Source organism: Acinonyx jubatus, chromosome B4 (assembly GCF_027475565.1).
Source record: "Acinonyx jubatus isolate Ajub_Pintada_27869175 chromosome B4, VMU_Ajub_asm_v1.0, whole genome shotgun sequence".
Classification (NCBI taxonomy): Eukaryota; Metazoa; Chordata; class Mammalia; order Carnivora; family Felidae; genus Acinonyx; species Acinonyx jubatus.
Genome location: NC_069387.1, coordinates 47111971 through 47128410, shown reverse-complemented (window position 1 = coordinate 47128410; position 16440 = coordinate 47111971). Strand labels below are relative to the sequence as shown.

At 33.4% G+C, this 16440-nt stretch overlaps 1 protein-coding gene across 4 annotated transcripts in view; it reads right to left on the bottom strand.

The window, feature by feature from the left end:
* ATF7IP (activating transcription factor 7 interacting protein) overlaps window positions 1–16440 on the bottom strand; it is a 122500-nt gene that overhangs the window by 30971 nt on the left and 75089 nt on the right. For all 4 annotated transcript variants that reach the window (XM_027035611.2, XM_053225852.1, XM_027035610.2 and 1 more), the window contains exon 6: window positions 11262–11327. In XM_027035611.2, the coding sequence (XP_026891412.1) occupies window positions 11262–11327 (66 nt within the window). The remainder of the gene's footprint in view (window positions 1–11261; window positions 11328–16440) is intronic.

Genomic DNA, 16440 nt, shown 5'->3' with positions numbered 1-16440 from the left:
TTATCATGTGAAAGATTAATATAATAATTCCTATACCTCAGTTTTTAAGATGAGTAAATAAAATGATGTGAAAACGGTTTACGTGCTGATAAATATTAATAATATGAATCTAAAGAATAACTAGACATACTCATTTAATAAATATCTAGTGAATGCCTACTATATACCATGCATAGCAGACACCAAATTACCAACAGAAACTCAACAAACAAGGTACAAATGTATTCCTTCCCAAAATAGGTGGTTACCAATTAAGTGGTGCCTAAGGTCACAAATCAAAATTCTCAAATCGAAATTATTTTTACAGTTATTGTTTAAAAAAAAAATACTTGCCACTAGGTGACATGTAACTTCATAAAAAGATGTCTCAATTCTAAACTTAAGTATCAACTAATTTCATCCTTTACCCCCAAAAACAGGGAATATAGAAATGGAATTCTTATACATGTTAATAAGCATTACTTGGGCCTCCATCACTAATTACACTATAATGCTTTACTTCTTAAATGAAAAATATAAATAACTCTCAAGACTTAGTTAAATATAATAAGTATTAAAACAAATTAAATATTGAAGTGCTTAATATTACATCAAGTACATGCTATTAATCACTCTTTTCAATCAACAAATCTTTTCTTTTTAATTTTTTTAAAATGTTTATTTATTTTGAGTGAGAGAGAGAGAGAGTGCACAAGGAGAGGAGAGAGAATCCCAAGCAGGCTCTGCACCATCAGCACAGAGCCCAACGTGGGGCTTGATCCCATGAACAGGAGAGATTATGACCTTAGCCGAAATCAAGAGTCAGAAGCTTAACCGACTGAGCCAGTCAGGCACCCTCAATTAACAAATCTTGATGCTTTTTATAGGATAAAAGGATAATTTTCATCAACAAGTATGGCACTGTATTAGTTATACATGTAGAGAGGACAAAAGATACAATTACAATATATTACTCTAAAGGTATTTAAAATCTGTGAACAAAAACATATTAAACAAATAGAAAAACAAATTAAAGTAACTGTGCACTCTCAATTTTAAAAAAGTTTTTAAGGAAAACCTTCAAATAGGTCTTTTGAGTAATTAATTAGTACATTCAAAATAGTTAAGATGAAGGCAAAGAACATTTCATGGAGAAAAACAGAAAAAGGAAAAAAGCATAAATAAATACAATTGGCTTAGAACACAGTATGGTCACTGGATAGAAGTCCTTAAAATAAATACTAGTGTGGTGACAGCAGCAAGATGGTAGAATTGGAAGCCCAACACCCTCCTTCTCTCATGCGATGGACCAAATTTCCTTTGTCAGAATTCCAGAAACCAGTCAAGAAGTATAGGACCCCAAGCAATAGTGAGGCCAAGAAGAGATGCATTGTAGTGAGTAAGAAAGTCTGTTGCACTTACCTACCATACCCCAAACCCCTCCCAACACAGTATGGCACAATCAAAATTCCTCACTTGTGGCTTCTCCTTTAAAAAGGAAAGAGAAGAGTGGAACATTCACGCAACATTATGGCTTTTCAGGGTACTGACCGAGGCACTGGTTTCTGTTTCACCTGACCTGAAGGAAGTAGTACATGTTGGATGTCTGGAGGCCATATGAGAACAAATTAAACCTATCAGCTTGGTACAGCACCAGAAAAATTATAGTAGCACAGACAGAGAGGGGGGGGACCTCCAAAACAATGGCTTATAAAATGAAAACTATAATATGGAAGACAGATGACGGGGGGCGGGGGGGGCTCCCAAGTAGAAACAGACAAGACTCTTCAGATAAGAGATTACACAAACAACCTCAGTGAAAATGCATCTCTAGAAAAAGTTTGAGAGGTTGCTAGAGTATCTACCTGAGTTGAATAATAAAGGTCTTTTTCTGTATAAATATACTGTGAAAAGACAGGGAAAGGTGGCTGTTTTTTCAAGTGCCCAAATTTCAACATAACAGCAATAGACATACAAAGAAACAGGGAAATATGGCTCCACCAAAGAAATAAATCTCCAGAAACTGACCCTAAAGAAATTGGGATCTATGGATTATCCATTAAACAATTCAAAATAACTGACATACCGATGTTCAGTGAGGTAATAGAGAACAGAAACAGAAAACTAAATGAAATTAGAAAAGTGATGCATGAAGAAAATAAGAATATTAACAAATAGAAACTAAAACAGAACCAAAAGAAATTTTGGATCTGAAGAGTAACTGAAATGAAAATTTCACTACAGGGCATCAGCACCAGACTGTACTGAGCATAATAAAGACTTAGTGAACTTGAAGACAAGTCATTTGAAATTATGGAGTTAGAAGAGCAAAAAGAAAAAAGAATGAAAAAAAGGGGAAAGAGCCCAAAGGACTTATGAGAAAATGCTGAAAGGACCAAAAATGAATATGGGAATCTAAGAATAGAAGAGAAAGAAAATGAGCAGAAAGTCTTTGAATAATGGCCAAAACTCCCTAAATTTGAGGGTGAAAACTGATAATACAAATTCAAGAAGCTCAGAAACCTCCAACTAGAATAACTCAAAGAGATCTACACTGAAAAACACGGTCAAAGTGTCAAAGGTCACAGATAAGGAATTCTGAAAGTAACAAGAGAAAAGCAACCCACCACATTCAAGGGAGCTCCCATAAGATTATCAGTAGTTTTCTCAGCAGATACCTAGAAGGCTAAAAGGGAGTGGAATGATATATTTAAAATGCTGAAAGAAAAAACTACCAAGCAAGAATACTATATCCAGCAAAACTTTCATTCAAAAATGAAGGCAAAATTAAGACATTCCTAGATAAATAAAAAGCTAGGGAAATTTATGTCCATTAGATCTACAATGCAATACAAAAAAATGCTAAGAGGAGTCACTCAAGTGAAAACGAAAGGACATTAGACAGAAACTAGAAAGCACACAAAAAAGATGAAATTCTCTGGTAACGGTAAATACACAAATACAGAATCCTGCATTACTATAAAGTTGGTACATTAAATCACATTTAATTCTTGTATAGAATTTAAACACAAAAATAACCACATTTTTGTTAAAGGATACACAATATAAAAAGATATAATAAAACCAGTAACGAAACTGTGAGGGGAAAATATAAAGACTAGAGTTCTTAAATGTGATTGAAGTTAAGTTGTTACCAGTTTAAAATGGTCTATGTAACCGCCATGATAACCACAGATAAAATACCTATAGATGATACACAAAAGGGAATGAGAAAGAAATTAAAGACTGTCACTGCAAAAATTAAAAATATATAAACAAAACACACAGAATGTAAGCAAGCAAGAAAAAGAGATAAAACAGTTCCAAGACAAATAGATACTAATTAACAAAATACTAATTAAGTTCTTCCCTACAGAAATTACTTTAAATCCCAATGGATTAAATTCTCCACAGAAAGACATACACTGGCTTAATGAATAAAACACAAGATCCTGCTATATGCTGTTAAAAATAAACTCACTTTAGATCTAAAGGTATACACAGGCTGAAAGTAAAATAATGGGAAAACGTATTCCATTCAAATGATAACCAAAAGAGAGAAAGGGTGACCATACTTATATAAGACACAAAAGAGCTTTTAAAGTAAAAAACTATTACAAGAGACAAAAAGAACATGATAAAAGCATCAACTGACCAGATACAATATTAATAAATATATATGCACATAACATCATGGCTTCTAAATGATATAAACATTGATAGAACTGAAAAACAGATAGAAACACAACAGTGAGAGTCTTCAGTACATCATTCTATATAACGGAGAGATGATCTGGAGAAAAATTCAGTAAGGAAATAGCAAAACTGAACAATATCACAGACCAAATGGACCAAACAGACATTTGTAGAAATTTTCACCCAATGGCAGAAAAATACAAATTTTTCTCAAGTGCACACAGAATATTCTTCAGAATAGATCAGGTTACAAAATAAGCTTCACCAAATTTATAAAGATGAAAATGATGAAATATCTTTTCCAACCACAATGGAACAAAAGTAGAAATCAATAGCAGAAGACAAAACGGAGAAGTTACAAATACGTGGAAATTAAAACACACTTAAAAATCTAATAGATAGGGGAACCTGGGTGGCTCAGTTGGTTGAGCGCCAACTTTGGCTCAGGTCATGATCTCATAGTTCATGAGTTCGAGACCTATGTTGGGCTCTGTGCTGACAGCTCAGAGCCTAGAGCCTACTTTGGTTCTGTGTCTCCCTCTCTCTCTGCCCCTCCCCTGCTCGTGCTCTCTGTCTCTCTCTCTCTCTCAAAAAATAAAATAAAAAACAGTAAAAAAAATTTTTTTTAATCTAATAGATTAAAGAAATCATAAGAGATATTAGAAAATATCTTGAGACATGGGGCGCCTGGGTGGCTCAGTCGGTTAAGCGGCCGACTTCAGCTCAGGTCACGATCTCGCAGTCCGCGAGTTCGAGCCCCGCGTCGGGCTCTGGGCTGACGGCTCAGAGCCTGGAGCCTGCTTCCGATTCTGTGTCTCCCTCTCTCTCTGCCCCTCCCCCGTTCATGCTCTGTCTCTCTCTGTCTCAAAAATAAAAACATTAAAAAAAAAATTAAGAAAATATCTTGAGACAAAAACAAAAATACAACATACCAAATTTATAGGAAAAATTTATGCAGAAGTAGTACTAAGAGGAAAATTTAGGGGCACTTGGATAGCTGTTAAGTGTCTGACTCTTGGTTTTGGCTCAGGACATGATCTCACTGTTTCGTGAGTTCGATCCCCACATTGGGCTCTGCACTGGCAGCATAGGCTCTGCCTGGGATTCTTTCCCTATCTCTCTGTCCCTACCCCTCCTGCGCTGTCTCTGTCTCTCTCAAGATAAGTAAATAAACTTAAAAAAAATAAGAGGAAAATTTATAGTGGTGAATGCTTTTGTTAAAAAAGAAGAAAGACCAGAACTCCTTGGTGGCTCAATCAGGTAAGCATCCAACTCTTGATTTCGGCTCAGGTCATGATCTCATTTTTCGAGAGATTGAGCCCCATATAGAGCTCCTCCCTGATAGTGCAGAGGCTGCCTGGGATTCTCTTTCTCCCCCTCTCTGCCATGCCCCTTCCTGACTTGTGCTCACACACACTATCTCTGGGGAAAAAAAAGAAAAATCGGAAAAAAAAAGACCTGAAATCAACAATCTAACTTTATACTTCAAGTGACTAAAGAAAAACAAACTAAACTCAGAAGAAGGAAGGAAATAATAATGATTAAAGCAGAAATAAATAAAACAGGAACACAAAGTCAGTAGTAAAAAAATCAACTAACAGTTGGCATTTTAAAGGATCAACAAATTGGCAAAACCTTTACCTAGATTATCTATGAAAAAAAAAGAATACACAAATAAAATCATAGATGAAAGAGAAGCATTACAACTGATGCCATAGAATAAAAAAGGATCATAAAAGACTACTATGAACAATTATATGGCAACAAACTGGATAACCTAGAAGAAATGGATAACTTCCTGGAAATATATAACCAAGACTGAATCAAAAATTAAAAATTTGAACAAGACCTGAATAAGAAATCAGACTGAATTAGTAATCAAAAACATCCTAATAACAAAAAATACCAAGGACTAGATGGTTTCAATGGAGAACTCTACCAGACATTTAAAGAATTAACAGCAGTCTTCCTCAACTCTTCCAAAGAATTGGAGGGAAAACTTCCAAACCCAGGCCAGCATATCCTGATACTAAAGCCAAAGATCCTACACTAAAAGAAAACTATAGCCTAATATCACTGATGAACATAGATGCAAATATCTTCAACAAAATTTTAGCAAACCAAATTCACCAGCACATTAAAAGAATTATATAACATGACCAGGTGAGATTTATCCCTGGAATGCAAAGATAGCTTGATACAGGAAAATCAATCAATGTATAAATCAATCAATCAAAACCACATTAACAAAATGAAGGAGAAAAAAACTACATGATCTTCTCAATTACTATAGAAAAAGCATTTCATAAAATTCAACACTCTTTCATGATAAAAAAACAAACAAAAAAAACCTCAACAAGTTAGGAATGGCAGTAAACTACCTCAACCTAAAAATACTATATGTCAAAAGCCCATAGCTAACATCATACTCAACAACAACTCCTCTAAGATCAAGAATAAGGTAAGGTTGCCCACTCTCATCAACTTCAGCATGGTACTGGAAAAATCTCACCAAAGCAATTATGCAAGAAAAGGAAATAAAAGGCAGCAATAGTAGAAAGGAAGAAGTGAGGATGTCTCTGTTTGCAGATGATATGATCTTATAATCAGAAAACCCTAAAGGGTACACACAAAAAAGTTTGAACTAATAAATGAATTCAGCAATGCAGCAGGATAAAAAAAAAAAAAAGTCAAAATCAATCATATTTCTATATACTAACAACCAACAATCTGAGAAAGATATTAAGAAAACAACCCATTACAATATCATCAAAGAGAATAAAATATGTAGAAGTAAATTTAACCAAAAAGGCAAAAGACCTTTAATATGAAAACTATAAAACAGTGTTGATTAAAATAAAAGACACAAATGGAGACATCCTATGTTCATGGACTGGAACACTTAATATTGCTAAAATGTCCATACTACCCAAAGTGATCAAAAGTTTCCATGCAATGTCTATTAAAATCCAATGTCATTTTTTGCAGATATAGAAAAAAGCATACTAAAATCTATATGAAATCTCAAGGGACCCTGAATTGCCAAAACAATCCTGGAACAGAAGAACAAAGTTGGAGCCTCCATACCGCTTGACTTCAAAACATGTTACAATGCTATAGTAATCAAAACAGTGTGGTACTGAGATAAAGACAGGCACATGGTCCAATAGACTAAAACAGACATCCCAGAAATAAACTCTTATGTATAAGGTCAAGGGATTTTCAACAAGGATGCCAAGGCTACACAATGGAGAAAAGACAGTCTTTCAATAAATGGTATGAAAACTCAATATTCAAATGCAAAAGAATGAAACAGAACAATTACACCACATATAAAAATTAATTCAAAATAAACCAAAGACCTAAATGGAAGACCAAAACTAAACATTTCTAGAAGAAAACACAGGGAGAAAGTTTTATGACATCATATTTTGTGATGATTTCTTGGATATAACATCAAAAGCACAGGCAACAAAATAAAGCAAAACAAAGGAGGTTACATCAAACTTGAAAACTTATGCACATCAAAGGAAACAATCAACAGAGCAAAAATGAAACTTGCGGAACAGGAGAAAATAATTGCAAATAATATATCTGATGGAAGGGGTTAATAACCAGAATACATAAAGAAGTCCTACTACTTAATTAAAAAACAAGCAAGCTAATTAAAAAACAGGCAAAGGACCTGAACAATTCTCTACAGACATGCAAAATGGACTGCAAGCATATGAAAAGATGCTCAACATCACTAATTATTAGAGAAATGCAAATCAAAACCACAATGAAATGCCACCTCCCATCCATTAGAGGGCCATTATCACAAAACAGAAAATAACAAGTGTTGACAAGAATGTAGAGAAATTAGAACCTTGTTCCCTGCTGGTAAGAATGAATAATAGGGTGGTCTCTTTTATTAAAAAGTTTTTTAATAAAAAGTCTCTTTTATTTTGAGGCTCCTCAAAAAACTAAAATCAAATTACTATTTCACTTTCCAGTAGATATCCAAAAGACTTGAAACCAGGATCTCAAAGAGGTATCTGCATACCAATGTTCATTGTAGCATTATTCACAAAAGAGCCAGGAGATGAAATCAGCCCAAATATCCATCAATAAATGAATGGATAAAGAAAATGTGGTATATACTATATACATACAATAGAATATTATTCAACCTTTAAAAAGGAAATCTTGTCACATGCTACAATACAGATGAGCCAAAAAAACAAATACTATATATAATTTCACTTAAGAGGTATTTAGAGTAGTCAAATCATGGAAACAAAAAGTATCCAAGTGCTGAAGGGAGGGGAAACTGGAGTACTTGTTCTATGGTTCGGAGTTCCAGTTTTGCAAGAAGAAAAATGTCTGAAGATCTATTACACAATGATGTTATTAATATAGTTAAAACTACTTAACTATGAAGTTAAAAATGATATATTTTATGTTACGTGTTTGTAGCACAATTAAAAAAAAAACAAAACATTTTTAAATAAAAAATTCAAACGCAGAATTTAGATTTAATCTAAAATTTTACTGAATCAATTACATCATTGATTTTCATAGATAAAGAATGAGAAATATCTTTACATTTCTCTTCTAGTAAGAACTAGAAAGGATATAAATTAGAGATAGCAATTGTAAGGCAATAAATGTGGACTTAATAGTAAACTGCCTATGAGGGTTTTCTGCTTTTAAAACCTAAAACGGAAAATGTTTTAAGACAAACCTGCATGGTGGGGTTTGTTTTTAACTGGTTAATATCAGAGGACCAAGGAGCAAATCTAAATAGAAGAAAAGCACTTAAAGTATTATTGTTTATTTATTTTAATAAGGGCGAGAACTAAGTTCTAAACTTTCATTCTGTATCTCTCCTGTTTTCAAAATCTAGCATGACACAGATGTAAAATTATAGTGGATACCATAGTTAAAGGGAATTAGGACATGAAAGAACAAATTCTTGAGATTTCTAGAAATCGCTGTTACAAGAAAATATTAACAAGAATAGGTAGAAAGATGTCCCAGTTTTGGCATATAAAACTGGCCTTACCCAAAAGCTAATTGAGGAAGGAACAAAATTTGAAAGTTTGAAGACCACCTCAATATTTTTATTCAAGTACCACATACCCTAATTGTTCAAATTAACCTTTTCCAATCTTTAGGAATTATACAGTGTTTGTCATTTCCATTATACTTTTAACTCTCCATAACAAACCTCTCAGGCACTGTAATATTTTCATTTTTATTCCTTAAAGTTTGTGACTGCCTAGAGCCTTTGAATAAATTAAACAAAAAGAACTAGAAAGTAGTTTTGAAGACAAACTCGACATACACAAACACTGGAAAAGTATATAGTGGGCAGTATGCTGCATAGTTCAGACATAAAAGGAAAAAGTGGAAATTCACATTGTATAAAAAACAAGGGAAAAATTACAAAGCCCTCTGTTTGGTTCAAGAATAGCAAATAAAAAAGGGTAAAAAAGGGGTGCCTCAGTCAGTTAAGTGTCCGACTTCAGCTCAGGTAACAATTTCACAGTTCATGACTTTGAGCCCCGTGTCGGGCTCTGTGCCAACAGCTCAGATCCTGGAGTCTGCTTCAGATTCTGTGTCTCCCTCTCTCTCTGTCCCTCCCCTGCTCGTGCTCTCTCTCTCTTTCTCAAAAATAAACATTAAAAAAAATTGTTTTAAAGGCTAAAAAAAAGGTTTACATCAATTTTCTAATATAAGAAGACGAATAGTTCAATTTTTATATTATGGCAAAAAAACAAAAGCTGAGAAAAATGGAGTTCAGAATCTAAGAATTAATTATAATAATTAAAGAAGCTATAATAAAAAAAAACATCTTTGGGTACGGCCAATGGAGGGTTTGGTGGGATTAGTCTGTAGAACAAAGATGAAAACTATCAGTTGCTCAAGAAAAAAGAGCAACCAGAGCTTAAAAAGTTAGGTAAAAGGAATACAGAGATGAACAACCGATCTGTGGTTGCCAGGGGACAGGAGTGGGTAGGTATGGGAAATGAGATAGGTTGAAACTATAAAATGGCAGGATGAGGGAGTCCCTTCATGGTGACGGAACAGTTCTAGATCTTGACTGTGGTGTAGGTTACATAAATCTGTACGTGGGATCAATGTGTACATGCACACACACACACACACACACACACACACACACACACACACACAATGAATTCCTGAAAAAACTGGTCTACATTTTGCAGAAATGATTAAGGTCTACAGACTACTTAACAGAATTGTACCAATATCTTGGTTTTGATATTGCACAACAGTTATTCAAGATTTCACCACTATGGGAAGCTATGTGAAAAGTTCACAGGAGTCTATGTAGTATTGCTACAACTTCTTGTTAATCTATAATTACTTCAAAATGGTTTTATTTAAAGTAAAGAAGATATGAAATGAATGAAAACAGGAAAATCCTACAGTAATAATTACTACTGAAATAACTGTTATTGGCAATTGGTAAGTGCCAGACAATGTTGCTCTCATGACAAAGAAATGTAATGTACCATAATAGAAAAAGTCAAGAGGAAAATAAAGATATTAAACTGAAAACTATAATGCAATATACAAGTGCTATATTAAAAATTTGTATTACAGGAGTGCCTGGGTGGCTCAGTCAGTTAAGCATCTGACTCTTGATTTCGGCTCAAGTCATGATCTCACGGGTCCATGAGATTGGGCCCCGTGTCAGGCTCAGAGTTGACAGCATGGTGCCTGCTTAAGATTCCCTCTCTCCCTCTCTCTGTGTCCCTCCCTTACTTGTGCTCTCTCTTCCTCTCTCAAAATAAATAAATGAATAAATATTCTTTAAAAATATATGTATTACAGGGGCGCCTGTGTGGCTCGGTCGGTTAAGCATCCAACTTCAGCTCAGGTTATGATCTCACAGTTCGTGGGTTCGAGCCCCGCATTGGGCTCTGTGCTGACAGCTCAGAGCCTGGAGCCTGCTTCAGATTCTGTGTCTCCTTCTCTCTCTGCCCCTCCCCCACTCATGCTCTGTCTCTCTCTCTCTCTCTCTCTCTCTCTCTCTCAAAAATAAACAAACATTAAAAAAAATTAAAAATATATATATATGTATTACAGAATAACTAAGGAAACAACAAAAAGCAAAAGGTAGACTATACACTGGAGTTTTATGTTATGCTATGATCTTTGCACTTAACCACCTGAGGTAAGCAAAGATGAGAAGGGGCCACTCCAGGCAATGGTACACTAACGCACCTTGGAGGAAATAAGAGACAAAAATAGGACCCTGGCAAGAATGTAAAAAGAAAGAAACATGAGAAGATAAATCCCAAAAACAAAATTTTAAAAATGAAACAAAACATAACTTCAGGAATACTATAAAATAGATTAATATAAGTGTTGATATATGAAAACAGTAATTGAGGATTAGAAAAGGGTTAATATTTGCTTCAGAGTTGCAACTTCTGAAAAAACATATAGGAAGTACAAAGTAGGAAAGCAAATTTCAGACCTGTAATAAAGGAAGAATTTCTTCCCAGCTCACAATTATCCAAGTACCACTTAGAGCTCAATATTAATTATACAAGAATAGAAATTCTTACTTCTTGTCTTTTCTTAAGATCTTCTTTGGCTGCTCCAAAGCGTTTGGTTAACCTCGCTATCTTGGCCTAAAAAAACCAAAAATGAAACAAAAATCAAGTAACATATGGTATCAGAAAGGAACTCATGCATACATAACAAGAAACCCAGAAATAAAAGGATTGTCAGAAGATAACCAACAGCAGCAAAGAAAATAAGGCAAGCTCATTATAAAATACATTAATTGGAAAATACAGAAAATCATAATGAACACTAAAATGACCTTTGAACTTAATACCTAGAGGTAAACACTTTTAATTTTAGAACATTAGTTTTTTTTCCTCCTAGAACTCACAAACCAGTACATTTCTAAATATGTATAATTGTGGGGATTTTTTTTTGCTGTTATGTTTTAATATGTTGTAACCACACAATTTTCTGAGAATTGTATATTAATACAACTATAAGTCATAAAATATCCAATGCCAATACTGCTTGTGGATATACACATAATATATTGAATCATTATTTATACACTCTACTTCCCAGTGGAAATGTTTCATGTTTCTCAATGTACTGCTATAGTCAAATAACAATGCAATTAATAATTTTGTTCTTTCAGATTATTTCCTTGGGTAGTACTCACACAGGTGTACCTTCTGAGACAGAATAGCTCTTGTCTAAATAATTATTCTTATCTAAATGATAATTGATAACTAAATTATCTAATAATTAAATATCTAAATTTCTTTTTCAGAACGGCTTTGCTAATTTATACTTTCAACAGCAGTATATATGACTACTCATATATTATTCTGTGAAACACTTAATAGTGTTAATTTAAAATAACCTAACAAAAACGTTATCTTACTACTAATATTTCAATATAATTATTTTATTAATAACTTGCACTGCTTCTATAAAATGCCTGATCACATATTTTGCCCAAATACATATTCACAGAAAATTTAAGAAAACAAACAGAAAAGAAAAAACAGAAAAATACCTCAACACCACATGAATATTTTGTATTTAAGTCTTTTACTAAGGCATAGATGTGATACTCAACTGTTTTTGTTGCCGTTAACTGCTGCTGCCATCTTATGTTAAATATATTTTCAAGAAATTTAAACTAAACTTGAGTGTGTTCATGAGACCTGCCTAGGGAAGAATTCCTCCAGAAAATTTCTTTTATCCAATATAAACGTATCATAAAAAGAAAATGGTATTATTTACTTTTAAAGTTTCTTTCAGAAAGTAGTCACTTCTGAAGGAGACCACAAATGTTACAAAGTATTTAAGTCCTTTGACAAGTCCTTTTAAGTCCTAGGCAATCAATCACATAGGACCCTGAAGATGAAGATTTCCTCATGACTTGAGTATTTATTTATGCATGTTTTTAACACCCAAAGACGTACAGCATAATTTTATATTCTTAATATGAATTTACCTTTCTGTGGCTAAAATATTTCAAGCAACTTGTTCAAGAAATATATATGGGAAAGTGTTTTCTGTCCCAATTTATGCAAGAATGTCTTTCATTCTTGCCTCTATCTGGTAGATATTCTGTAAATTGCATAGTCTGTATGGTATTATTATACTATTTTTACTTATACTAAAATGTCATTTTGATATATATATGAGGTAATGTCTAGAAGGAATAAATACCAAAGTTACAAGTAATTCTAGAGGCTAGCATTTGCAGGCAGTGAGGGAGAGTGTAAAGATAAGGACTTCACTTTCACATCATATACAGTACTTAATTAGTTTTTAAAAAGAATTTTATCAGGGCACCTGAGTGGCTCAGTTGGTTAAGCACCCAACTCTTGATTTCAGTTCAGGTCATGATCGCATGGTTTATGAGACTGAGCCCCATATCAGGCTCCATACTGACAGTGCAGAGCCTGCTTAGGATTCTCTCTCTCTCTCTCTCTCTCTCTCTCTCTCTCTTTCTCTCTGCCGCTCCCCCACCTCATCCTCTCAAAATAAGTAAACATTAAAAAAATAAAAAACAAATAAAAATAAAAAGAATTTTATCACTTAAAAAAAATAAACTATTAGAGAAATAAAATCAAAATCTGGACACTGACTGACTGCCTCCAATTTAATGTTATAAAAAAGAAATCAAAGACCAGCCTTTTTGTTGTTATTTTCATTTAGGAAACTGTACAATTTTTTTGAACTATACTTCAAAATATCTGCCATAATGTGTCTAAGATTAGGACTCTATCTTGGCAAGTACTGTGTGAGATTTTCAAAAAACTATATAAACAAGTCATTTTTTTAGTCCAGGAAAGTCATATTCTATTACTATGTCTTCACTAGTTTTGTTTCATTTTGCTCTTGGTCTCTTCCTTAGGTTTATCTATCATTTCTTGTATAATGGCATAAGGGTAGGTTTAAATATAAGTAACATAAATTGGTGAGATTCAGACATAGTGACCCTTGTTTTGCAAACGAGGCAAACTAGGGATCTCCTTGCTTATGCACCAAGGAAACTCTTAGGAAACAATTGAGAAAAGACTTAATCATGCATCAAGTCTGACTTGACAAATTATTAGCACCCAAAAAGGCTGGTGAATAAACGGACACATATACCCATTATTCAAAACCATCTCTTGGATTAGGCAACCACAGATTTACTTGTTGCAGGGGTGGGAAGGGGAACCAAAAGAAAAAGTGAAAAAGCTATTTTTAGTTAAAACTACTTAAAATGGCATTTTATAAATAATAACCAACGGAATATTATATTCCAAGGAGTGTTGATGGCTTTTCCATTTCTATAAAAAAAATCCACTTGAAATTTTGAGTATTCTGAATCTATACAATCAGTAATTTAAAAGGAATCAAGTCTTTGTGTCTAGGAACATGGTAGAAACTCACAGGTTTTCTTTTTCTATCCTTTCACTTCATAATGGTCTTAAAGTTCTTTTTTGGTTTATTCTTAAGCACTTATTTATTTTTAAATATCTACCATATATGAAATCTTTTTCTCCTATTTACTCGTTATTGATTGTTTTCCTATAGAAAAACTATTGGACTGTTTTTCTTCAACCAAGTAATTTCTGAATTTCCTACTTTTTCAATAGTTTGCCAAGTTAATTTTATCGAGTTCCCAATCATTACTTTTAATTTATTTTTCCTGTCATTATTTTATTGCCCAGACTGCCACCAAAACTCTATTTAGTAGTACAGATAATAGGCATCCCAACTTCAGTGGAAGTATTTCCACAATCCACTATTAAATATGATACTGGTTGTAATTTTAACAGAGTTCCTTATAATTTTAGGCTTTCTACTTTCTTCCTAAATAAAATGGACTGCATAGATATAAAGTTGCGTAGGGGCGCCTGGGTGGCTCAGTCGGTTAAGCAACCAACTTTGGCTCAGGTCATGATCTCACAGTTCATGGGTTTGAGCCCCAGGTGCTGTGCTGTGCTGTGCTGACAGCTGAGAGCCTGGAGCCTACTTCAGATTCTGTGTCTCCCTCTCTCTCAAAAATAAACATTAAAAAAAACTTTTTTTAAGTTAGGTATACTAACATTCTCTTAATGTCCTCTGTGTATTTGTCTCGTTTTTGAATCCTTATGCAGTTTATTTACACTCATCATTTATAGATCAAAAAACAACCTGCTTTTAAGTTGTCTCCAAGAATAAGCTTTTATCTTCATTGCTCAATATTCAAAATGGGTTAGGCTTTTTGCTATTTTATTAATTTATTAACTCATTCTTCCTTCTTGGGGTTTAGTTTTAATTGTTGTTTTTTCCTAGCATTGGACAGGAACATATAATATTCTTCTAATTTCCTGTTTAGTGGTAATGTGTTTAAAGTTATAAATGTCCCTTTGAATACTACTGTGGCTTTAACTTATAGGTTTTGATATTCAGTGCTTTAAGTACAGTTCTGATCTAAAGAGTGGCGAATTTCCATTTTTACTGCCTTTTAGCAATTCTGTGGAAATATGTTTTGGGAAGAGTTATGATCTGGGAGGGGTAGAAAAGCTAAATATTTGCCGACTATTTCTATTTTTATTACACAGTTGCTATGAACTCACAGCAAATGACAAATATCTGCATTTTAAGACTTTCTTAGAAGTTACTATAGTTCTAATCTTGACAATGCATCAAAGTTATATAAATCTAAAAATCATACATCCTTTTACTTAAAAAATAATTAAATTCATGGAAATAAGTGTTGAGATTTATACTACACAATTTGACATCTCTGAAAAAGTGAAAATACACAAAACTTTTCCACAATTCAGAAAGCAACCAGTCCCTAAAGTAATATAGAAAATTATTATATAACTAATTCTCCAGATATTTTAGTGCTGAAATTTATTTTCAGCTCTTATAAAATATGTGTAGTACACAGAAAAGGAGGTAATCATTTTAAAACAGGCATTAATAAAAAGATGTGGACAAAAGTTGTATCACACAGCAAACAAGTATAAAGTCATAAAAATAATTTTAAATAATCCCCATCTAGCCCATTTTAAAAATACATTAGAATGACGACTGATACAAAAATCAATAAAAATCTACTTTCCTGTATCTACAAAGAAATTTATACCTTAAAATCTTTAGCAGAAAAGAGAACTTCTTGAACTTTTCTCTGGAAGTAAAGTCTATATGACTTAATTCTATGCTTTCACCAAATTTTCCAATGTATAACGAATTTTTACACTATAGCAAAAGGATCATGAATCCCTCAAAAGTCTATTTTTTAATAACTGCTGCATTAAAACAACAGAGCACTAATATAAAAATTAGTAATTATATTTATTCCTTATAGCAAAATATCTAAACTCAATCAGATTATGTTTTCAAATGTGTTTTAACCTTTATTTATCTTTTTAAATATTTATTTTTTGAGAGAAAGAATGAGAGCATGTGCACACAAGCGGGGGAGGCAGGGGAGGGGCAGAGGGGGGGTACAGAGGATCTGAAGAGAGCTCCATCCTGACAACAGAGAGCCTGATGCAGGGCTAGAACTCAGGAGCCCTGAGATTATGACCAGAGCTGAATTTGGATGCTCAACCAACTGAGCCACCCAGGCACACCTTAACTGTGAATTTTATAAAATTCAGTAAGATTTTGCCAAAGTGAGTCAGATATAATAAATGGATATATACATATGCAAATGAGAAAGATGCACTCACCAATTGCTATGGAATGAAATATAGAATATACATATACATG